The 26229-nt window shown below is 39.7% G+C and overlaps 1 protein-coding gene across 1 annotated transcript; it reads right to left on the bottom strand.

The window, feature by feature from the left end:
• Window positions 1-596: 596 nt before the first annotated feature.
• Window positions 597-25975, bottom strand: LOC102963592 (placenta-specific gene 8 protein). The gene is made up of 5 exons (XM_007074739.3): window positions 25853-25975; window positions 14474-14615; window positions 12008-12132; window positions 5440-5558; window positions 597-863 (listed from the first exon to the last, which is right to left on the bottom strand). Exons 2-4 carry the CDS (start codon window positions 14583-14585, stop codon window positions 5454-5456), a joined length of 342 nt encoding a protein of 113 aa, XP_007074801.1. The 5' UTR covers window positions 14586-14615; window positions 25853-25975; the 3' UTR covers window positions 597-863; window positions 5440-5453.
• Between the last annotated feature and the right edge of the window lie 254 nt (window positions 25976-26229).

Genomic DNA, 26229 nt, shown 5'->3' with positions numbered 1-26229 from the left:
TCACAATAAACCTGTACGGTAGTTTTGCCTCCCCTTCCCCTACCCCAACAAATGAAATGGATTCAAGGGTAGGAGGAAAACCAAAGGAACTGGGAAAGTGAGATTTTCATCAGGACAAAATGTTGCATGTGGAACATAGAGAGTAATAAATGTGAAAAAAATTCTTGCTTCACACATTTATCATCAATATTTAATCAAAATAGTCATACTGAATTTGGTCACTGAATTTTTGTTACTTGTCCTGATACTTCATTTTCAAAAGAGAAAGAAAATCAACACAACAAACCCATCAGGTGTATGCAGCTGGGAAGCAGGACATAGAGTGTTGTTACTTTGTCAGCATTAATAATACTTATTGGGTAACATGATAAGGAGAAAAAGTATTAGTTAAATGTATTGTAAGTGTCTTATAATAGCTATCCATAGTCTTTCATTCTATCTCAAAGTTCTTAGATGAAAGAGAACCGAGTTACTGTGGACCAAACTCTCCTGTGAAGAAACCAAACTACCAGAATAAAAGATGATGTGGACCCTTAAAATGAACTAATGACCTAAAGACATTGACAGCAAGGAAGCATATAGTATCTTGTTAGTAAAATCTTTTATTTTGTTTATATAAGAAATGTAACACAAAATTCATAAGCCAGAAAATTTAATAATATGAAAGCAAGGAGAAACTAAGCTGAACCATTTAGCAAAACTAAGCAAAAACATTCATTTAAAATAAATCAAAATTCCATTCTTTTATCCCATTGATTGTGATCAAGCATATCTGTCATATTTCATTTGCAAAAGCAGAGAAGGATTCAAACTGAAGAGGTGTATGCCTGCTGGTTTTAGTTGCTTCAGTGAGAGCTTTTCACCTATAAGGGATACACAAAGAATAGGTTTGAGCTTCCTCAATCTACTTTTTAATTTTCAATAAACTTTAAATTTTAGAATTAAATTTTTTTTTAACGTTTATTTACTTGAGAGACAGAGCACGAACAGGGGAGGGTCAGAGAGAGAGGGAGACACAGAATCGGAAGCAGGCTCCAGGCTCTGAGCCATCAGCCCAGAGCCGGTCGCGGGACTCGAACTCACGGACCGCGAGATCATGACCTGAGCCGAAGTCGGCCGCCCAACCGACTGAGCCACTCAGGCGCCCTAGAATTATTTTAGATTTACAGAAAAGTTGCAAAGATAGTACAGGGGGCTCTTACATCCCCTGCCCCTGTTTCCCTACCAGTTAACATCTTACTATGGTAGATTTGTTACAACTAATGAACCAATGTTGATACATAATATTATTAATAAAAGCATATACCTTAGCTAGATTTCTCAATTTCTACCTAATGTCTTTTTTCTGTTCCAGGATCCCATCTAGGACAGCACGTTACATTCAGTTGTCACGTTTCCACAGGCTTCTCCAAACTGTGATTGTTTCTTGACTTTCTTTGTTTGCGATGGCCTTGACAATTTAGACGAGATCTGGTCAGGTATTTTGCAGAATACCTATGCATCAGTTTGGATTTGGCCCATGTGTTTCTCCTGGTTAGACTGGAGTTACGGGGTTTTGAGAGAAGACCGAGAAGGTAGAGTGCCATTCTCATCACATCATTTCAAGGGGACATGCTACCAACATGACTTATCACTGATGAGGTTCACTTTGGTCACTTGGCTGAAGTAGTTCTGTCAGGTTTCTCCACTATAAGGCTACTCTTTTTTCCTCCTTTTCATATATACTCTTTGAAAGGAAGTTACTCTGCAAACCCATTCTTACGAGGTAGGAGTTACACTCCATTGCCTTGAGGGAGGAACACACGTACATTGTTTGGAATTCTTCTGTACTTCTGGAAAATTCGTCTGTTCTCCCCCATTTATTTGTTTGTGTAATCATGTATTTATAGAAGTATGACTCATAGATATTTTATTTTGGCTATAATCTTTCCATTTATAATCTAATGCTACTTTACTTTGTTGCCTCAATTGTTCCAGTGTTCACAATTGGGAGCTTTTTCAGTTGTTTTTATGTCCCCTTGGTTTACCTACTTTTTTAAGTGTTTCTTTATTTATTTTGAGGGTGGGAGGGGCAGAGAGAATCCCAAGCAGGCTCCGCGTTGTCAGTGCAGAGCCCCACCTGGGGCTCGATCTCATGAATCGTGAGATCATGACCTGAGCCAAAATCAAGAGTCAGCAGGACGCTTAATCAACTGAGCCACCCATGTACCCCTTTTCAACCTATTCTTAACATAAATCATGTTCTTCTTTGATCTTTGTCTCTTGATTCTCCCATTTCAGGTGTTTGTATATCTAAAGTTTCACTGTTGATGAATAATGTAGGGTCAAAGGTGATGCACCAGAGTCAAGACCACCAAGGTATTTTACCTCAAACCCACTGATTCAGTAAGATAATTTCTCTGGGGTTAAAAGAAATAGGTCAGATGTTAGGATTCATTATGTATGTGTGGGTATATATTTCATCCAACCTGTCTCATGTGTTTATTTAAATAAACAGTGTTAAACTGGTCTAATTCCACATGTTTGCTTCTGACCTCATCCTGTCCAGTTTGTGCTATATACCATTATCAGATTAATTCTTCTAAAGTATAGCTCTATTGATGTCACCCCCTTACATAAAGCCTACAGTAACTCCCCACTGCTTACCAAATCAAAGGCCAAATCATCAGCCCAGTTTTCAGTACATTAAATGCCATGGCCCAACTCACTTATAAGTCTTTCATTTCTCATTATTTTCCTACTTATATGTTCCTACCAAGTTGAGTGGACCTACACTCACAAAGATGTTTTCCCTTTTTTGCTTCTACAGTTTCACGAATGCTGCTGCTGATTAGAAGCAACATCCAGGGGTACCTGGGTGGCTTAGTGGGTTAAGCATCTGACTCTTGATTTCAGCTCAGGTCATGATCTCACAGTTCATGAGTTTGAGCCCCATGTGGGGCTCTGTGCTGTCAGCTTGGAGCCTGCTTGGGATTCTCTCGCTCTGACCGCCCCCCCCCTTTCTCAAAATAAATAAATTTTTAAAAAATGCAACTGAGTGAAAATGCTGAAGAAAAAACAGAAAGAAGCCACATCCATTTTTATTAATTAAAGCCACATCTTGTGTCAGAAATCTTAATGTTTGTCCCATCTGATCCATTTTCATCCTTGTCTTCCCTGCTCTATGTTCTGGGAGGCTGACCTGTATATTACAGCACCACTTTCCTGCCCTCTGCCTTCCTGTGGGTTCAGCCAGTGGGAAGCCTAGACGGGACATCAGAAAGTGAGATCAGGGTATTTTTTCTCTTGACTACTTCCTTCCTATGAGGTTGCCCCAGGATACTCCTGTCTTTCTAGTGAGAGGTTACTGTTCCTCTCAGGGCCACCTTCTCCTTCTTATAGCTCACTCCTTTGGGTTTCAAGTAACTTCTCCTTCCTTGCCTCTCTGAGGCCTAGGGGTGGTAGAGTTTAAAATTCTTTAATGTTTTTATTTATTTTTGAGAGAGAGACAGAGCACAAGCTGGGGAAGGGCAGAGAGAGAAGAAGACATAGAATCCAAAGCAGGCTCTAAGCTGTCAGCAAAGAGCCTGAGGCGGGCCTCAAACCGGGGAACCACATGACCTGAGCTGAAGTTGAATGCTTAACCAACTGAGCCATCCAGGTGCCCCTAAGGGGTGATATAGTTTAACTGCTTCTAGCCTAGATTCCAGCACCATCCCTGGTCATTTCCCTCTACCTCCCACCCACACCTTTATTGTAAGTAGTTTTCATTAAATCCTTGTACTATTACAATTTCAGTGCCATCTCTTTCCTATTGTGACCTTGATATTCACATTCACTTTAGAATAAAAAACCACTTCTTTCAAGAAACTCGCTCGCTCTTTCTTTTCTTTCTTTCTTTCTTTCTTTCTTTCTCTTTCTTTCTTTCTTTTGAGAGAGGGAGAGAGAATCCCATACAGGCCCCGTTCTGTCAGCATGGAGCCCAACACAGGGGCTCGAACTGATGAACATGACATCATCACCTGAGCTGAAACCAAGAGTCAGCTGCTCAACCAACTGAGACATCCAGATGCCCCCAAGAAACTTTCATTTACACATGTCAGTAGAATATGATCTTTCCCTCCTCTGAACTTAAAATAGCACTTGGTCTAAAGTCATTAGTCAAACCTGTCATTTTATTTAAAGGCTATCTAATCCTTTCTTTTAGAGTATAAAGTCTTTAAAGACAAGGAGACCAGCTTATTTATTTTTGTTCCCCACAGGACCTAGCAGTGTCCTGCATAGTACTAGGTACTTGATACATTATCTGCTAAATAAATGATATTTTAAAATATATTCTCCATGAGTTATATTTGTTAACCTATACAGAGTTCGCATTCCCTTGAAAAAGAAAGTGATGTATTACTAAGAGTGGGAAAATTAATGCTTTTTCCCCATACTCAAGATAAATTCTATAGAGGACTGACAAAATCATGTTTATTTCTACTTTACTACATCTTCAATAGCTAATTCTGAGCATCCTGGAAAAATTAGTTGGAAATGAGTTGATTGATTGTCAGAAGTTCAGATTCTATATAGCATTTTCAAATATTCTATATTCTATAACCACCACTTTCAGGATTCACTTTTTCCAATAGGATTTTCCAGCTTAAACTCACCTCATTATTGATAGATGCTTTATGCTGCAATCAATTCAAATATTACAAAGCATGTAATTTTTATTTGTTCTACTACTTTGTAGTTATTTACCAAGTTCTTTTGTCAATTTGTCTAAGTAGGGGGCTTATTTTCTACTTTTTTTGTATCTCACCACACTCTGTTATTTTACAAGTGGTAAGTTCTTCATTAATGGATCAAGAGAATTCTGAGAAGTCTAGAAAAGTCACCATCCCTTTACTTACTAAAATATGATTTCAAAACATAAAGCTATTGCTATAGACTGAATGTTTGTGCTCCCAGAAAAACTCATTTGTTGAAACCCTAACCCCCAGTGTGATAGTATTAGGAGGCAGACCCTCTGGGAGATAATTAGATTTAAATAAGGTCATGAAGGTGAAGCCCCCACAATGGGATTACTGTCTTCATAAGAAAAGGGACCAGAGCTTGATCTCTTTCCACCACTTGAAGATACAGTGAGAATGTGGCCACCTGTAAGCTAGGAAGAGAGCCCCCACAGGAACTCAATTGGCCCACACCTTGATCTTGGACTTCCCAGCCTTCAGAACTGTGAGAAATAAATTCTTGTGTAAACGACCCACCCTATGCTATATTGTTATGGTGGCCCAAGTAACCTAATACAGCTATTTTCTTCATAAGAGGAAACCAAGATCAATCTTTATATGAAGACAACATTTGAAAGATGTAAAGAATTGTTATTATTGAATCATTACTCAAAATAATGCTAATTTACAAATCCCTTAATTATATATATTTTTAAAAAACACAGTTTCTGGAACCTACCATTAGGTTTTTTTTTAGAAAGTACGCATGGCTCTCCTTCTATTGATGTCTCTCTTGATTTGGCAAAGAGAACATTGAGGACAGCAATGGGTCACCACATAGTCATCACAAATGGATCCCTGGTTGAAAAGATAAAAGAAATAGAAATTAAAATCCACCTATTAGGAAGTTAGAACTTGTGGATTTTCAAGACACTTTGAAGAGAAGCAGAAGGAACCGATCCTTGGAATTCAGAGTTTGGATGGATACATTTGGGAAAATGTTAATTGATTTTTCCGTATAACTCCTCTTTTTATGACATCGAATGTTTTCCTATACTTTGTAATATTGAAAATAGAAGATATCAATCAACCAAACTGTCAGTAAGAGGAAAAAACAAAGAGTTTCAGAAAGTAAAATCTCAAAATTCTTGCTTCCCACACCTCATCCCTGTCTCAGGAAGCTATGTGAGGATACCTCCATCACAATGAGGGAGGAGACCTGGAAAGAGGAAGACGTGGGATATAAGAAACAGGAGCCTAACCCAGGAAAGAAGGTAATGAAATCTCCAGGCTCATGGTGAAGGAGAACCCAGGGTGAGATCTAAGCATCAGAAATGAAGAGCAACTAGTTCAAAGGGTAGTTTAAGTCAGGGAGTGATTTCATCAAGAAGATAAAAATGATAGAATGTCCAATGTGTTGAATGTGTTGAAAAGAAATTTAGAAAACTGGGAAAGAGTAGTTTTGGAGGTAAAGTCAGTGGAAAACTACTCGTGGCTAAGTGGAGAGTTACTAATGAAAATGCCAAGAATTGTTAAGACCAGGAAAAACAAAGTTTAATAGGAAAGGCAATCATAGTTCACTACATGATGCAACTCTGAAGAGCTAACAGAAGTCTCATAATGTAAGTACCAAACATGGATTTAACCCAAATTACATATAACAATATTGGAAGGACTGGGGTAGGGAGAGGGTGGAGAAGGAGAAGAAAGGGAAATAAATTCTCATCTTTCAGAGTGGGAGGTCTATAGACAATGCCCCAAACTTAAAACTCAAAAAGTAGCAATACAGTCTATGATTTGGAGATACGGAGGGAAACACTCACAGAGTTCTGGGACTGAGGCAGTAGGGGAGAGAAGTTTGTGGACTACTGTTTTTCTTAACAAAAAGTAGATAATCTGGGGCAGATGCTTGGCTCAATCGTTAAACGTCCGATCTTGATTTCAGCTCACGTCATGATCCTGTTCGTGAAATTGAGCCCTGAGTTGGGCTCTGCACTGAGGGCATGGAGCCTGTTTGGGATTCTCTCTCTCCCTCTCTCTCTACCCCTCCCCCTCAAAATAAATAAATAAACTTAAAAAAAAATAGATAATCTAGAAAACTATGTGCTTGCAGAGCTTTGGTAAATAAAGCTGTACTAGAAAACAGGAGTGGGGTTATTTAGTGGGCCAGAAATTTTGAGTACTTTTTTGGAAATAGGAAGCAGATAGGATTACACTGATGGAGAAAGTAAAACAGAGGTAGGGAACCTGAAACCTAACAGGGTCACGGGCAGAGCATTTGATAAATAGCGAACTCAAAAACCTGGAAACTCAGGAGGAAGAACAGGCTGGGGATCAGAAGACTCGAAGTTAACTGAAGCCTGCCTGCGCATTGGGGCCAGTCCAGAGCCACCTGTTGTGGCTTTGCCCCAGGAGACAGCATGCAGATAACCTTAACAGAGGACTCTGATGTGGGCTTTGGGCCCTAGGAGAGGAGAGGGGGAAGTACTGGGGCAGTTCTTCACTTATCTTCCAAGAGATCAGATTCCCTAAGACACACTTAAAGGGTAAACAAAAGGCAAAGATATGTTAGCACAGCAGAAAAATCTAAATTTCTCTCACTCATGGGATAGCCAATTATTTTATGTTTGGTATTCACTGAATTTTTTTTTTCTTTTTTTTAGTTCTTTTCTTCCTTTTGCTGCAGAGGTCTTTCCTGATTCCTTTTGTTCCCTTTAGACGTCCCACTAATTTTTATCTGATTAGTGATTTCCTTTCATTTTTTACCCACAACTTAAAATTATATTTATCTTGAGATTCATCCAGGTTTTTGTGTGTATCAACAATTCCTCTTTATTGCTGAGTAGTATTCCATTATATGGATATATCACACTTTGTTTATCCATTCACCTGCAGGGGGATATTTGGATTGTTTTTAGTTTGGGGCTGTTACAAGCAAAACTGCTCTGAACATTTGATAGAAGTCTTGGTATGGATATAAATTTCCTTGGGTAAATATCCAGGAGTAAAATGGCTGGCTCAAATGGTAGGTGTGTTTAACTTTTTAAGAAAATGCCTTTACATTCCTACCAGCAGTGCATGTGAGTTTCAGTTCCTCCATATTTGGCAATGCTGTGGTTTGGTCTGATTAATTTTAGTGATTCCCTTAGTTGTGTAGTGGTATCTCATTGTGGTTTTCATTTATGTTTCTCTAATGACTAATGATATTGAGCATCTTTTTATTTGCTTATTTCCCATCCAAGTATTTTCTTTTTCCACTAATTTTATTTTCATTGTGTTAAGAACACTTACCATGAGATCTATCCTCTTAACAAATTTTAAGAGTACATAACACAACTTGGATGGATCTCAATCATACTGAGTAAAAGAAGCTAGATAAAAGAGTATAGACTGTATAGTTCTATTATATAAAGCTGCAGAAAATGCAAACTATAGTGACAGAAAACATTGGCAGTTAGTTGGGGAAGAGGAGAGGGTAAAGAGGAAAGAATTACAAATGGGTATGAGTAAACTTTTGGAGGTGATGAATATGTTCACTGCCTTGATTGTGAGGATGGTTTCATGGGTCTGTATCATGGGTATATAAACTTATCAAATCATACACTTTACATATATGCAGCTTATTATAAGTCAATTATACATCAATAAAGTTGTTTTTTTAAAAATGGAAAATAATTATGCATAGCTATCAATGTCATACAAAATAAAGTCTTTAGAATGCCTTATTCTTCCTCTTTCTTCCAATCTTCCAAATTTTTGTTAAAACCAAATACGTTTTACTTTCAGACTGTTATTTTTTTTTAATGTTTATTTGTTTTTGAGAGAGAGACAGACAGACAGAGTGTGAGCAGGCAAAGGGTAGAGAGAGGGAGACACAGCATCTGAAGCAGGCTCCAAGCTCTGAGCTGTTAGCACAGAGCCCGACATGGGGCTCAAATCCACGAACAGTGAGATCATGACCTGAGCTCAAGTTGGACGCTTAACTGACTGAGCTACCCAGGCACCCCACTTTCAGACTGTTATTAATTTTTCAGACTCCTAAAGAGCATTAAGAAAATTTGATTATGCAAACTTAATATCCAAAAAACAAATAAGTTAATGAAGAAATGGGCAAAAGACATGGATAGACGTTTTTCCAAAGAAGACATCCAGATGGCTAACAGACACATGAAAAAATGCTCAACATCACTCAGCATCAAATCAAATATTTATGTATTTATCTAGAGAAATACAAATCAAAACCACAATGAGATACCACCTCACACCAGTCAGAATTACTAAAATTAACAACTCAGGCAATGACAGATGTTGGAGAGGATGCGGAAAAAGAGGAACCCTTTTGCACTGAGAGTGGGAATGCAAACTGGTGCAGCCACTCTGGAAAACAGTATGGAGCTTCCTCAAAAAATTAAAACTAGAACTACTCTATGACCCAGCAATTGCACTACTAGGTATTTATCCAAGGGATACAGGTGTGCTGTTTCAAAGGGGCACGTGCACCCCAATGTTGATAGCAGCACTATCAATAATAGCCGAAGTATAGGAAGAGCTCAAATGTCCATCGACAGATGAATGGATAAAGAATATGTGGTATATATAATGGAGTATCACTCAGCAATCAAAAAGCGTGAACTCCTGCCATTTACAACAATGTGGATAGAATTAGAGTGTATTATGCTAAGCGAAATTAGAGAAAGACAAATATCACATGACTTCACTCATATGTGGAATTTAAGATATAAAGCAGATGAATATAGGGGAAGGGAAGCAAAAATAATATTAAAAAAAGGAGGGGGAGGGGCGCCTGGGTGGCTCGGTCGGTTGAGCATCCGACTTCGGCTCAGGTCATGTTCTTGCGGTTTGTGAGTTTGAGCCCCGCGCCGGGCTCTGTGCTGTCAGCTGGAGCCTGGAGCCTGCTTCGGATCCTGTGTCTCCTTCTCTCTCTACCCCTCCCCTGCTCTCACTCTGTCTCTCTCTCTCTCAAAAATAAATAAACATTAAAAAATTAAAAACAAAAAGGAGGGGGACAAAACATAAGAGACTCTTGAATATGGAGAACAAACGGAGGGTTGGTGAAAGGGGTGTGGGTGGGGGGATGGCTAAAAGGGCAAGGGGCATTGAGGAAGACACTTGTTGGAATGAGAACTGGGTGTTATATGTAGGGGATGAATCATTAGATTCTACTCCTGAAATCATTCTTGCACTATATGCTAACTAACTTGGATGTAAACTAAAAAAAAGGGAAAAAAAAGAAAGTTTGATTATGGACTAAACCTTTAAATTTTTTTAATGTTTGTTTATTTTTGATAGAGACAGAATGCGAGCAGGAGAGGGGCAGAGAGAGAGAGGGAGATGCAGAATCCGAAGCAAGTTCCAGGCTTTGAGCTGTCAGCACAGAGCCGGACGTGGGGCTCGAACTCACAGAACACAAGATCATGACCTGAGTCAAGTCAGACACTGAGCCATCCAGAAACTGCTGATTATGGACTAAGCCTTTAAAAAACTAGATAAACTTCATGTTAAACAATATAGCATAATTAAATAAAGCAATGTACAAAGGATATGTACACATAATTTATAGAAGAAATGCAAAAAGACGAAGAAGTTTAAAAAATTTGCTTGATCTTAACTAATAAAACTTAAACAACAATGAAATATCATTTTGCCTCTCTGATGGGAAAAAGGAAAAAAAAATCCAATATTGGGCACACATAGAATGTTAATGGATTATAAATTGATATAATATTTTTGGAGGGGTATTTGACAGTTTCACATTTTGAATGTACAGATACCGAGGTCTACCAATCTAATCTCAGACACTATTCCACAAAAATACCAGTGCCTATACAGAAGCATATGTGTTAACAACTATTTAATCTGTAATATTACTTAACTCTTCATCAGTAGGGAAGTGATTAAATAAATTATCTATATGGTGGAATACTATTCACACATTAAAAAGGCTCTGTATTACAGACATAAAGGGGGTCTACCAAATATTAAGTGGGAAAAAAAACAAGCTACAGTATGATATGACACCATTTTAAAAGATAAAAACAAATTAGAATAAAAGAGTCCCTCACCCCCCAAACTCCATATGTCCACATCCATAGCTAGAGCTATATCTAATCTATATTTGTATGCCTTACAGGCATAGGAAAAAAACCTAAAAGAGAGTGCACACCAAATTATTAATAGAGTTTATCACTGAGTGGTGGAATTGTGTGTAAAGGGGTTAGATTTTCACGTTTTACTTCACACAGTTCAGTGTTTGAATTTGTCATAAAATTATGTATATAGCATATATTATTTTTGTGATAAAAAACTAACAAATATTTTTAAATGAACAAATAAAATAATTTCAATGGAATAAAATAAGTTACTAAAGTATTCTAGTCATTTGTTCCCTGTGATGTTAATTTAATGTAGCAACTTGGCTAGGTCATGGTGCCCATATATTCTAGATGTTTCTGTGAAGATTTTTTAGACAAGAGTCACATTTAAATCAGTAGATTTTGAGTAAAGCACATTATCCTCTGTAATGTGGATAGGCATCATCCAATCAGTTGAAGGCCTTAATAGAAAAAGATTGACTGCCCCAGAGCAAGAAGAAATTCTGCCAGCAAGTTGCCTTCAGACTTGAACTGCAACTCTTCCCAGCCTGCCAGCTTCCTCTGCTTTTTGGACTTGCCAACCCTCAAAATTCTATGAATCAATTCCTTAAAATCTCTCTCTTTATTTTCATCTAGATTTCTCTATGTCTATATCATCTATATCTCCTTTTGGTTGTGTTTCTCTGGAAAGCCCTGACCAACACATTCTCCTATTACATAAAGTATAGCTTGTGGTAGAGTGGAATGTGTATGCATGGCAAGTTACAGTTGAATATTGACCACTTCTGCTGCTGGTGCGTATCTTTGGGCAAGTTACTCCACCTCTTAAAACTTGAAAGCCCTCATCTATAAAATGTGGACCTACTCACTTTACAGGGGTGGTGTAAGCATTCAGTGAGGTAACTATATGTAACGTACCTGGGGCTTGGTAAACTCTGAATAATCCCCTTCCATTGTATGATATCCATACAAATGAGAGCTGCCTATGTTCTAGGGTCTTTAACAGAAACCTAGAAGGAGGTCACATACCCAAAGGATCTGTTGCCACAGCAACTGAATACAAGGTTGCACATGATGTGAAACACCTACCAATCAAATTCAGGTGATGGACACCATCAAATGGCTTCCAGGTTTAGAGCGATTATTTTGAGGGTGGGAGCATATGTGAATGACACAGTGTTGTAAGAGACTCACAGAGATGCCGTATCGGGTCCGGTAGAGAGTCCTCATTGCGACACTTGTTCCACACAGACAGCATTCATTCATGTCAGCTGCAACTTGACAAGCAAGGCACATGAAACAAAATGTGCCACAGAGACCTGGACACATGGAACCAGAGGCACAAGTTACTCCACTCTGTTCCCACCACGTTTGAAATTAGTTTGCTTTGACGAATGGCAGCCCTAATCGTGGCTGGTGTTCATTCAGTATGGCTGGATGGGATGGGGATAAAGCTGGAGGACGAGGCAGGTTGGGGACTGGATGATGAAATGTGAGTGCTCGGAGTTGGTTATGAAAGTCATGAGGGACCACTGAAATATTTTAAGAAGGAAGAATGATTTGGTCAGGGTTGTAATTAAGAAATCCTGCCATGAAGCAATTAAGCTTATATTTAGAACTTGTAATTCATTTATTTGAGTCACAATACTAGGGGCTGGAAGATTTAAATATTCATCTCTAGAGTGTTTTAGGAATGTAGTCTTACTATTACTATGATTTGCAGATGTTGAACTAAAGTCTCAAGATGTGTAAGTCATCACCCCAGGTCATTCAGTAAGACAATGAGAGACAATGAACAAGACCACTGTTCCATTTTCTAGGTAAGTTTTTCTCTCTGTGCTTTTTTTTTTTTTAAGGTTTATTCATTTTTCAGAGACAGAGCATGAGTGGGGGAGGGGCAGAGAGAGAGGGAGACATAGAATCTGAAACAGGCTCCAGGCTCTGAGCTGTCAGCACAGAGCCCAACGTGGGTCCCAAACTCACAGAGGGCGAGATCGTGACCTGAGCTGAAGTTGGATGCCTAACCAACTGAGCCACCCAGGTGCCCCTCTCTCTGTGCTTTTTAATGTACAGTTGACCCTTGGACAATGCAGGGGTTTGGGGCCCCAACCCCCTGCACAATCAAAAATCTGCATGTAACTTAAAAACATTTTTTTAACGTTTATTTATTTTTGAGAGGGAGAGAGAGACAGACAGAGCATGAGAACGGGAGGGAGGGGCAGAGAAGGAGGGAGACACAGAATCCAAAACAGGCTGCAGGCTCTGAGCTGTCAGCCCAGAGCCTGACGTGGGGCTCGAACTCAGGAACGGTGAGATCAGGACCTGAGCCAAAGTCAGACACTTAACCAACTGAGCTACCCAAGCACCCCTGTGTGTAGCTTTTGAATTCCCCCAAACTTAATTACTAATAGCCTACTATTGCCTTACTTATAACATAAACAGTTGATTAATACATAATTTATATGTTATATGTATTATATACTATATTCTTACAATAAAGTAAGCTAGAGAAAAGAAAATGTTAAGAAAAGCATAGGAAGAGAAAACACTGTTATAGTACTATCCGGTAAAAAAAAAACTGCATATACGTGAACCACACAGTTCAAACCTAGGTTGTTCAGGGGTAAACTTGATTCCAAATTTCAATTTCACTGGTAAGTTAAAGGTTAATGTATTTTCTTTCCTTGTCTCAGAACACTATGTAGACTTGAGGCAGGCAAATAAACCCCAGAGAAAATTTTTTTTGTAGGCAGGTTTGTTTGTTTCTTTGTTGGTGTTGAGAACTAAGTTCTTTGACATCTAACATCCCCCACCCCCGCCAAACCTACTTTCCCCCAACTTTACTTAGATCTCACAAAAAGAAAACAAAGCAGAGTCAGAGATTCTTTCTAAAGGCAGAAGCTGGCTGCCTTTAGAATTCTGTATTCTCAGGTATATAAAAAACCTAAATATAGAAATTAAAATAATTCTTTTCTGAGCTCATGTTGAAATCATGGATGAGTAGTACCCCTTGTGTACTGGGTACAATGTAGCTATAAAGTAATGAGTTTATATATAACAAAAACAGTCCTTTTTCTTTTCTTTTCTTTTTTAAATCAAGTTAAACTGGAAATGTGTCTTTTAAATTAATGTCTGGTCCACTTATAATCATTAGACCATATCCACTCATTGTGAGAATCATCAGCTTTGTTACTGTTATCTTAACCCCAGAACTTATTTTAGAAGTAAGACTGGGGCGCCTGGGTGGCTCAGTAGTTTGGGCGTCTGTCTTCGGCTCAGGTCATGATCTCACGGTTTGTGAGTTCGAGCCCTGAGTCGGGCTCTGTGCTGACAGCTCAGAGCCTGGAGCCTGCTTCGGATTCTGTGTCTCCCTCTCGCTCTGCCTCTCCCCCCACTTGTGCTCTGTCTCTCTTTCTCTCAAAAATAAATAAAATGTAAAAAACAAATAAGAAGTAAGACTATTGTTTCATGTGCTGGAGAAAAATTAACTTATAATCAGCACAAGCCTTTTTTCTTAACTTACCATTCATTGCCTGACATGCCAGGTGCTCTGTAATAAGCCAGGAACCTTTACTACACAGTAAGGGAGGGATGAGGGAAGGCTTTGGCCTTTGATCATTCACCCCCATGGCAATTACAGGGGAGTTTCTTAGCACTTACAGACTCCACAGTCGCTGAAGCAATCACACAGGCCTGTCTGCCAATTGGGGTTCTGGGGTACAGGACCATATCCAGGCTGAGTCACAATGACCATTGGTGACTGAGCTTGCATTTTTGATGCAGGGTCTGAAATAGCAGTGGTCTGAAAAGGAAAAAGTTGGTGTAAGTAGTCAAGTTTGCTCATGGAAACCTGTTTTGGTGCATTCTACTTCAAAGGTGGGCGTGACAATTTAGATTAAGTTGCTTGCTGACATTTTTGATTGATTGAGAGGTTTTTTTTTTAATGTTTTATTTTTACTTGAGAGAAAGAGAGAGAGAGAGAGAGAGGGAGACAGGATCTGAAGGCGGCTCTGTGCTGACAGCAGAGAGCCTGATGTGAGGCTTGAACTCATGAACTGTGAGACCATGCCCTGAGCTGAAGTCGGACGCTTAACCAACTCAGCCACCCCGGCACATAATAAAGTTTTTATTTAAATTCTCTTTAGTGAACATACAGGGTAATATTGGTTTCAGGTATAGAATTTAATGATTTATTGCTTACATATAACACCCAGTGCTCATCACAACAAACCCATCACCCATCACCCACTTAATGCATCCCCTGCCCACCTCCCTCCATCCTGGCTGATCTTTGAAGAAGATGATTTCTATCTCTGCCCCCCAGAGGATGGAGGCCCCTGGGGGAAGGAATTCCCTGAACTGGACAAAGGAACAATTGCTTCTCTTGGAGTAAGGGAGCAAAACAGGGTTATTGGTACTGTTTTTAGAGAGGTACCTGGTATCTACCCAAGACGGGAACAAATGACCAACTTATAATCATTGTCAGAAGTAGTGAATTGCAGAACACAGTAGGCTTCTCTAAAATTGTACCACCAGCCTAAGCTTTTGTGTACACACACATACTTCCCCTCTTGTTTCTTTTATATGTTCCCTTTTGTTTTGAATTTATTTCTGATTAGCAGCTGTAAAGGAAAACCTCCCCTGTTTTCTGTCTACCCACAGAATAGTCCACTTCTTCTCACCAAACGTGTGGTATTTTTTCCCACACCAAGCAATTCTGCAATACCAGCTCAAATGTCCTACAGTTCAACTCAATTCTGACATCGTTTACAGGAGATAGCCTCAGATCCCACAGGGTAAGGGCTCATTTAACAAGTCACTTACCAAAAAAAAAAAAAAAAAAAAAAGAATGAAGATAATCTCTATAAATTCATAGAGAATGATTTCCGGGATATACTGTTAAATGAAAAAAGCAATGTACAAAAGAGTATCTGTCGTTTGACATCCTTTATGTAAGAAATAAAGGAATATACTGGGGCGCCTGGGTGGCTCAGTCAGTTAAGCATCCGACTTAGGCTCAGGTCATGATCTTGCAGTTTGTGGGTTCGAGCCCCGCCTCAGGCTCTGTGCTGACAGCTGGGAGCCTGGAGCCTGCTTCAGATTCTGTGTCTCCCTCTCTCTTTGCCCCTCCCATGCTCATGCTCTCTCTCTCTCTCTGGTTTTCAATAATAAATAAACATTAAAATTAAAAAAATTGAAATAAAGGAATATATAGAAAACATACATATACAATAAGAATTACAGAAGGAATAAACCAGAAATGAATAAATGTGTTATGCTTAGAGTAAATGGGATGAAAAGAATGGGAGAATGGAAATGGAATGGTAGGGATGGGGTGACATCAATCATCATGAGGAACTCACCAACTAACTAAGTTGAGCCTACTGGAAGACAAAGGGGAGTCAAAACAGGAGAGGTACGGCTAGAGTCCACCACCATGGGAAGAGTCCATTCTGGGTTTTTTTTTTTTTTAATGTTTATTTATTTATTTTTGAGAGAGAGAGAGAGGGAGAGGAAGACAGAATGCCAAGCAAGCCTCCGTGCTGTCAGCACAGAGCTTGACACGGGGATTGAACTCAAGAATCATGAGACTGTGACCTGAGCCCAAGCCAGATGCTTAATCGACTGAGCCACCCAGATGCCCCTGTATTATAATTAATGTTAGAACCACACTGAAAGGAGTGGGGAAGAAAAAGGTAACCATAACATCTTCAGAAATCAGTGTTTTGACTATGTAATGTAAGACTAAATGTAAAAAGAACAAATATTTATACCCTAGTTAGTAAAGTTGTTTTTCATAAGAGTATGGGTTAGCGATTCTGAAATTTCTTTATATATATATATATATATATCCATGATGGGCTTGAATAAATAAATATGTTTGTGGATAATGAGGTTGAGGTTTTTTACTATCAGAGAAAGAAATTATAAATAAGGAAAGGAGGAGGGCTACTATGAATCCTGTGTGGTTGGATAGGAACCAGGGGTACAAACTCATGATTATTTACACACACACACACACACACACACACACACACACACACACAGAGAGATAGATATAGATACCTAATATCACTTATTATATCTCTCACACCCAAATCTTCGTTTCAAAATGCCATTTGCCAACAAAAAGGAGCGAGAGTTCATTGGAGAAATGGCTGATTCCAGGGCTAGGGCAGGGAAAGTACAACAGAAAACTGGAACATCTTGTTGCAGGACCAAAAGGCAAAAAAGGGTTCAAGAATGGATTAGAGACAGGACCTCAGAGCCCATCTGATGGCTCTTGCAGTGGCCAAATCTGGGACAATTTGAGCGATGTTAATAAACCAAAATAACTATCCCATAATTCCACTCTGATATAAATAAAAGGATACATTTTAAAATGAGGGGGAATGTGTAGTGCCTTTTTTATGGTAGAATTCCCATTAATGAATGTAGAAGGAATAATGGAGATACAAGATCACCATCTGGCAAACACCACAGTGGTAAGTTGTTGAAGGCAAGACTCATAGATGGATGCTAACACTAGTACGCATTGAAAGTATGATGAGAAATAAGATATTTACATGGTCTCAAAGTATATCCCCAAAAGCTACTTACTAATTATAAAGAAGGAAATAGCATCCTTATTGTGGAGAAATTTGGCAGACACTTAGCCAAGTAATCAAAATTAATATTATCAGTAATGGGACATATTGACATCATGTATTTGTTTATTATCATGCACTGAAGGACACAGCATCATTTCTGTGTTATTTTACCAAAAATACATACTCAGAATCCACTCATGATGAAGTATCAAGACAAACACAAAGGGAGGGATATTCTACCATATATCTGGCCAGTCCTCTTTAAAAGTGTCAAGATCATGAAAAACAGGTGGAAGGGGACTAAGGAGACATGGTGACCAGATGCATTTTGGGACCCCGAAATGAATCCTGGAACAGAAAAGGACTGTCGATGCTCTCCAACCGGAGATCATGAAGAACACAACTCTAGCTGGACAAGTTGAGTTTATTCCTTATAGCAGGGGAGAATGCACCCCACGGGGACTGTAGGGTGTCTGAGTAACAGGGCATTAGAAAACACTTCAGTTGGGTAGTTTTGGAAAAGGATCAAGGAAATGGAGGTGATCCAGAAAGTGTAATACAATTCTATGAGTGGGCATATTAATAAATCTTATGTACAGGCAGCACTGACTAGTGCAAGGCTACCCCCTGCAATTGGTAAAGCAGCAGCAATCATTCTTATTAGCCAGGAAAGGAAGACATTTGGTATGCTGAGGCTTGGATAATGTTTAAAGTTCAAATATGTGTTCAAATATGATTATGGAATGCTAGTGTTTTTATCTTGATCTGTTACGATTACAGACTAGCCTTACCTGACATGAATACTCTGTGAAATTGTTGACGTGTGGGAGGAAAACATGAAGACCTAGTGTGAGTGACAGCAGGGATGGGCCTTGAGGGTATTATGCTAAGTGAGATAAGTCAGACAGAGAAACACAAATATTGTATGATCTCCCTTATATGTGGAATCTAAAATCAACCAACCAGGCGCACCTGGGTGGCTCAGCATGGAGCCTGCTTGTGATTCTCTCTTTCTGCCCCTCCTGCCATCTCTCTTTCTATTTCTCTTTCTCTCTCCCTCTCTCTCAAAAATAAATAAACATTTAAAACCAACCAACCAAACCAACTTCACAGATGCACAGAACAGATTGGTGGTTGCAGAGGGGAGGAATGGGGAGTGGAAGAAATGGGGGAAGGTGGTAAAAATGTACAAACTTCAGTTGTAAAGTAAGTCCTGGGGATGTATTGTATAGCATGGGGATTACAGTTAATAATACCACATTGTATATTTGGAAGTTGTTAAGAGAATAAATCTTTAAAGTTCTCATTAAAACAGGGGGCACCTGGATAGCTCAGTTGGTTAAGCGTCCGATTTTGGCTCAGGTCATGATCTCATGGTTCATGAGTTTGAGCCCCGCGTGGGGCTCTGTGCTGACAGCTTGGAGCCTGGAGCCTGCTTTGGATTCTGTGTGTCCCTTTCTCTCTGCCCCTCTCCCATTCACGCTCTCTCTCTCTCTCTCTCTCTCTCTCAAAAACAAACATGAAAACAAATTTTTAAAGTTCTCATTAAAAAAGATTTGTAACTACGTGTGGTCATATGTTAACTAGACCTATTGTGGTGAACATTTCACAATATATACAAATATTGAATCATCATGTTGTAGACCTGAAACTAATATAGTGTGAAGGCCAGGCCAGCTTGCAGCAATACCAAACCCTGGCTGACAGCACCAGGCACCTGGGGCCACCTGGGTGACAAGGATTGCTTTTCTCTCCCCTGGGACATTAGTAGGATGACTAGTAAAATCAGGATAAGATCTGTAGATTAATTAGTTAATAGCAGTTTATCAACATCAATTTTCTAGTTTCAATATTTATGCTAGGCTATGAAGAACCAGGAAAACTGGGTAAAGGGTATACAGGGGTTAAATGTGTGTTTTAAAAAAAAAAAGCTTCATTGAGATATATTTTATGTACCATAAAATTCACTCACTTAAAATGTATAGTTCAGCAATTTTGATATATCCATAGTTTCACAGCCATTACTATAATCTAATTTTAGAATATTTTTATCACACACCTCTTAAAATCTACCCATATCCATTAGCAGTCACCCCCCACTTCACTTCACTTCACTCAGCTCCAAACAATCTCTAACCTGTCTCTATTGGTTTGCTTATTCTAGACGTTTCATGTAAATGGAACCATAGACTATAGTAGTCCTCCTTATCTGTGATTTTAGGAACCCATGGTCAACCAAAGTCTGGCAGCAGAGCATCCTCCTTCTGAACTATGGTCAAGTCAATGATAGTCAAATGCCTAAGTCATTCATCTCACTTTATCTCATCACATAAATTTTTTTTTTATCATCTGAAGAAGAGTGAGTACAGTATAAAAACATTTTGAGAGATGATGTTCACATAACTTTTATTATTGTATATTGTCATAATTATTCTATTTCCTTATTGTTTTTAATGTCTTACTGTCCCTAATTTATAAGTTAAACTTTATCATAGGTATGTATGCATAAGAAAAAAACATAGTATATATAAGGTTTGGTACTATCTGCAATTTCAGGCATCCACTGGGGGTCTTAAAACATATCCCTGGAGATACAGAAGACTGTGTATGTCTTTTGTGACTAACTTCCTTTGATTAGCATAATGTTTTCAAGGTTCGTCTCGGTTCTAGTATGTATCAGTACTTCTTTATTGCTTAATAATATTCTATTATGTAGATATACCATTTTGTGTTTATCCATTCATTAGTTGATGGGCATTTAGGATGTTTCTACTCTTTGATTATCAATGAATAATGCTGTTAGATTACTATTTGTGTATGGGTTTTTGTGTGGACATTTGTTTTTCATTTCTATTGGGTATATACTTAGAATTTGAACTTCTGGATCAAAATGGTAACTCCATGTTTAGCATTTTGGAAGGCAGCTATGTTCACCACTGTGCTGCTGACCTAGGTATAGCATTTTGAAGACTTGCTTCAAACTGTTTTCCCAAATGGCTGTATTTTGTGCGAGGGTTACAATTATTGCACATCCTGGTCAAAGTTTGTTATTGTCTGTCTTTCTGTGGGCTATTTTTGCAACATTTCTCATAAATCTAAAATTATCAAAAAAATAGCAAAACAAAACATAAAAAAGAATCCGGGAAGAGGGAAGCCCCATAGGATTTACAGTGAAATATAAAAACAATCTGTTACAAATGCTGCAAAAATATATTCCTAAATTCAAGTAATGCATAATGTAAATACAGCCATTATAAAATTGTTGAATTTCCCTCCCTTATTCTTAGGAACTATTCTAAACAATTTCCCTTTTTTGTATAAAATACCATAAACTGCATCCAGAATAGTTGAAACTTGTTTTAAATTTCCCTTAATAAAGATACATTAAAGATACATTAAAGTGGTTTTTGGTTTTGATTTTTGCTTTATAAAAAAAAATACCATAATGGCCTTTTACTGCTGTTTGGCAATAAAGGAGAGGCTAACGATTGTGGATGTCAAAGAAAACAACGTGAAGGAATGTTGTAGTAAGTAAACACAAACCCCTAGGGGCTGATCATGGGGCGGGGGGTTGTTATTTGCGGGTGTCCACGTGGGAAGGAGCCGTCTATCTTGAAGTGATGGAATTTAGTGAACCATCTGGCTGTGCTCGCCTCCCTTCGAGGGAGGAGGTCAAGGAGGCGGAGAGCAGGTCGGTGTCAGGCTGAACCAAGCTGTCAAACCCTCCCTGCCCGTCAGCAGTCCCGGTTTTTTCTTTAGAGCAAACAGCCCATCTGGCCCCAGTTGCGATCCACGGGCGAGGTGGCCTCCCCGGATGCGGGGGCAGGTTGGCTTCAGCTCTGCCGTGCGGAGTGTGGGGTGGGCTTCTCATCTGGTCTGCCCCCCACCCCCCCAGCCCCGCCACCAAGGATGGTGAGTGCGAGCTGCAGTGTTCCTGCCAGAGAGGAAGGTGTTTTCCAACCCACATTCAGCCTTCTGCTATCTTTGGTTAGGTACCAGGCTCTCTCCCCTGCCTGTGCCTCCAAATTCTCCAGGGCAATCCGCCACCGTCCCACGGGGCAGGGTTGGCCACCGTGAGGGGCCGACTCCTCCAGGCATCTGCCCCTCGGGGCCGTGGGGAGGGTCCGCGAGGCTGGGACCCGCTGGTTTCTCCAGCTGGACGCGGCGAGACGCACTGGACAGAGGGAGCGCGGCGGTCAGGACGCGCCTGGAGGAGACAGCGGCTGGGCATTCGCGGAGCCGCAGAACCAGCGGTCCAGCACAAGGGCGGGAGGGGGGGAGCGCTGGGACAGGTGCTCCAGCGGCCCCCTTTACCGGCAGCCAGCCGGCCGCCCCGCGTGCCCCAATCACCCAGTCTCACTAGGCATTTACATAAATTTAGAAACGTTTTCATTAGCTGGTGTGGGTTGATCAGCTTCCTTCTGATCAGGAAGGAAGACAGAAAGAAAGTAACACGCCTCGCTGATTTTAACGCCTATTAGGTGGGCCCCAGATTCTACTACCGGTGCACTTGCCCAGTTTTTGCCTTAATGGGCAGCAACCGCAGCTCTCTGAACAATTTCCTTCTGGCAACCTCATGAGAAAGCAAGTAATTTCAATTCTTTCCTTTCAGGAGCTCACCCTTTCACAATAATTAGCTTGACTTTGGGAAAGGTAAGCCTCCAGTGTGGAATGGAAGCTCTACAAGGGCAGGGAATTCTGTGGTCTGTTTTCGCTGATGTACTTCAAAAGTTTAGTATGGGGCCTGGCACACAGTAGGTGCCGTCTAACATTCCCACTACTATGTTCTCTTAATCCCCATCTTGCTGAGGCAATGCATGATGCCAGTTGGAGATGGTGGGCATCAGACACTGGCTAATGCCCGCTGAAGCAATGGCCCTTCTTCGCAGGACCCTTTAGACTGCCAGAGTATGAGGACTCAGTTTTTCCCTATATCCCAAACTCCAGTACTAAAATGATAGAAGCCAAATTTGGGCATGATAGCTTCCTACATTTGGGGAAGAAGAGGCATTGCAGGGAATATTTTGAAAAATGCATATGTGTATATAGATGATATAGATATAGATATAGATATAGATATAGATATAGATATAGATATATGGTATTTCAGTAATCAAATATCAGAAAAATATAAGAGGCTATACCATGAAGTATGTCTTGTTATCTCTGGGTACTTGACTGATAGATTTTTTTTTTTTTACTTTTATCTTTATAAATTCGTGTATTGCCTAAATAATTACAATGAACACTTATTTCTATTTATTTCTATTCATTCATTCATTCATTCATTCATTAAAAGAGAAGTCCTGGGGAACTTTTTAAAGAAATGTTTATTTATTTATTTATTTATTTAGAGATTGAGATAGAGCGTGAGCAGGTGGCAGGGGACACAGAGAGAGAAGGAGACAAGAGAATCCCAAGCAGGCTGCAGAGCCTGATGTGGGGTTCAAACCCACAAACCATGAAATCATGACCGAGTTGAAATCAAGATTTGGAAGCTTAACTGACCGAGCCACCCAGGTGCCCCCATTTACTTCTTTTATAACTAACACAGGAAATACCCAGTTTGGAAACAAAAAACAAACACTGTGATTTTAAAAAATTGTAAAGGGGTCATGCCGATTATCCTAGAGCCGTTTGTATGTTTTTTTTCCTTAGCCCCCAGCCAATGCCTGGCACACAACAGGCATTCAATAAATACCAGGTGAGTGAGTGAATATTTCCACAATCTCTCTCAGAGGAAAAACATGTTCATGTAACCCGCTTATCTTTTAAGAAGTCTGCATTGTGATTTTAACATAGTAACAGTAATCTGAAAATTGCAGAGTAAAAATTTGTCTGCAATTATAGAATTGTCCTTCCCTTCACCTGTCTTCACTCAGTGTATACTATACGTGTTTATGAATTCCAATTGGCTGCTATTAGCCCTTTTAGCAGCATAAGATCTGAACATTTTCGGAGTACCTTTGAAGTCCAACCAGTGTATTCATTATGCAGCAAACAGCTTCATCCAAAATATCCCTATGCTGACTGCCTCTTAATTTGTACAAAAATTTACTTTCTCAGTTTAGTGGTGGAAACAGTCTTCAGCACACCCAAGTTTTAGGTTTGTTGCTTTCACTACTTTTGACTTCCTCTTTTAAATATGGGAAATTGTGGGGAGCCAGGTGCTTCCGTGGACTTTAGCGCCGATAACTGAGCCTCAAGAGATTTCTCCTGTTATTCAAAGAAGTTCGTTTCTGCTAAAGGTTACCTACAGGAGTGAGGAAGGCTGCTCTATCCAGCCCAGCCCAGGAGAGTAGTGCTAGAAGGAACCAGTGTCCCAGACATTCATCTGATCTATTTAGCTAACTTTCAAAAAGGTTTTGTAAACTCTCATATGACATTTCTTACTCAAGGAAATACCCTCCTTGATAGTTATAAAACTGAGAGGAGAAAGCAAACACACTCTTACACAGCTCTGTGGTTCAAAGATCATTTCAAAAGTCTAGAGAACTTTAAGTTGCAATAAAATGTAAAACGGTAACAAATGCAAAGCCTCCCCAGGGGCTACAAATCTCTTTGCTTCAGCCTTAAGTATCTAATAGTTTTTAACCCTAGCCATTCAAGATCAGAAATCAACAGTATTTGGGGTGGGGGAGGTGGTGGTGATAACAAAAGACAACTTTCTTGAAATCTCTCTAGTGCCAGTAACCTTGCTAAGAATTTCTGGAACCTTATCTACAACAAGCCTGTCTCCCCAGTTCAGTGGTCCTCAATGCTTACTGGGCGTAAAAACCACTTGGAGAGCTTGATTACCAGGTAGAATGCTGGGCATTAGCCTCAAAAATTGTTATTCGGGTAGGATGGGCTGGGATGGAGGAATCGTACTGAGCACCCTCAGGGTTGCTGCCCCTGTGCCAAAAGGTGGCCCTTTTGGGTAGACACAGCTAGGTGAGAATTAGGAAAATACTACCCATTTCTCCAGGCAGATACAGCCTATGCCAGGGCCTCCAGCTTGCCCGAGGCTCCCTCCTAGCCCCACTCCCTCCTCTGCTGTCTGCCTGTGCAGAACCCTGGCATCATGGGAGATTACAGTGCTAGTGGCTTTGCAGAGCACACTTTGCAAGGCGTGGCCCTGGGCTTTTTCATTTCTCTTCTGTTACAAATCCAGTCTAATTCGGCAAGCATTTATCGGGCACCCAATGTATGTAAAGCGTTGTGTTAGGTTTGGTGGGGACCGAGGAGATGTCTGTAGTTCTTCTCCACGGCCAGCGGCTCTGCCTGTCACTGAGTAACCACAGAGCTGTTTTGTTTTGTGCCATCTTTGATCCCACAGGATCAGAGAGGGAAGGAAAATGCCACTCAGGAAAAAGAAAAAACGGGGGCAGGAGGAATTGAAAAGGGAATCTTGGTGCACAAGTTTTGAAGAGACTACAAGTCCTTTCTTTAGAATGACCTCAATGCCAGGAAACCTTGCAGAGTTTGGCTCACGTTTTAAACATCCTAATTTCACCAATTAGTCTTAGTTACAACTAACCATATACCTGTCTCCTCCGCCTTGGAACACCTCGCTCTTGAGAAGACAGCCTATCACCTTATTAATATTAGCCAATAGCGTTAATATATTACATTAATCCCATTAATATTAGTCAATCCAGGGACTAAGTACATTGCCTAGATTTTCCTCTTCTTCCTAGTGTTTACTGGTGTTAAATTTTGATTTTTTCACCTTTTTTTAAGCTTTTATTTTTAAGTAATCTCTACCCCTAACGTCGGGCTTACACTCACAACCCTGAGATCAAGAGTTGCATACTCCACTGACTGAGCCAGCCAGGCACCCCGATTTTTTTCACTTCAACTGAAACATTTTCATTTCATAATCTCTCACCTCATTAGCTGTCAAATGTAAGATGAGAAAGATAACATTTCTAAACATATAAATGAAGCACCAGAATTTAATTTTGAAGCATTCTAGTCTGTTTTCTTACTTTCATGCTAAAAATTCAAGGATTCTCATGATTCGTTAGCTAAATTCAAAAAATTCCGTTTCCGATTTCTAGTATTTTGAATGGACAGATCAAGTAAAATATTTGCAAAGCACAAAGAGATTAGACCAACACAAGTAAACATGCATATGTATTAACACAAAGAATGAAATGAACAATCAGGTTAGTAAGCACAATATCCAGGATGTGTTTAACGTTGATGAAGATACAAGGCTAACTTAACACTACTCTGAAAAGCATGGCATGTAACACATGCTTGGCACATACTTGTTGAATTTGACTAAGTTTTAACCAAGTAGATAAGAAAACATTGGTCTTTCAGCTGAATCTCAAATTACAACATGCTAGAAATAAAATACTTTTAAATCGAATACTTTTAAAAAACCTGCCCTACTCCCCCCCCCCCCCCGCCGAGTGCTAAGATAAACGTTTAAAGAATTGCTTAATTTTAGAGTACTTACAGTTAAGAAACAGGTTCTGAGCAGGAAGTGTCTTGTGGCTTGGGAGCGAATCTCACTAGAAGAGAAAGATCTGTGGAGACAGAGAAGTAAGTGTGTTTCTATTGCAGCACATAGTACAAAGAACTGATTCAGAGGTTTTTATTGGCCAGTGTAATTCTGGCAGCAAGGTGTATTCCTATTCACTTGAAAGTGAAAATACTTCTTGCCCCGAAAGGTGTGTTCCTTCTCCTGGGTTGTGTTAAGTACAATCACGTATCTTTTTAGGGGGGGAAAGGATTTGATTCATTGTATAATTTGATTGGTTTTACATGCCTGGAAGAGCTTACCAATTTTTAAAATTTACTTTCTTCCTTTAACACAACAAGTAATATGCTATG

Source organism: Panthera tigris, chromosome B1 (assembly GCF_018350195.1).
Source record: "Panthera tigris isolate Pti1 chromosome B1, P.tigris_Pti1_mat1.1, whole genome shotgun sequence".
Taxonomy (NCBI): Eukaryota; Metazoa; Chordata; class Mammalia; order Carnivora; family Felidae; genus Panthera; species Panthera tigris.
This window is presented reverse-complemented; position numbering and strand designations above follow the sequence as displayed.

Bases quoted from the DNA above. Each gene is read 5' to 3' on its own strand.
- LOC102963592 (XM_007074739.3), bottom strand. From the start codon at position 14,585: ATGCAAGCTCAGTCACCAATGGTCATTGTGACTCAGCCTGGATATGGT. The intron at 12,133-14,473 runs GTAAGTGCTAAG...CCATGTGTCCAG, and splicing joins CTTCAGCGACTGTGGAGTCT to GTCTCTGTGGCACATTTTGT. The intron at 5,559-12,007 runs GTGAGTCTCTTA...CTTTTCAACCAG, and splicing joins GGACCCGATACGGCATCTCT to GGATCCATTTGTGATGACTA.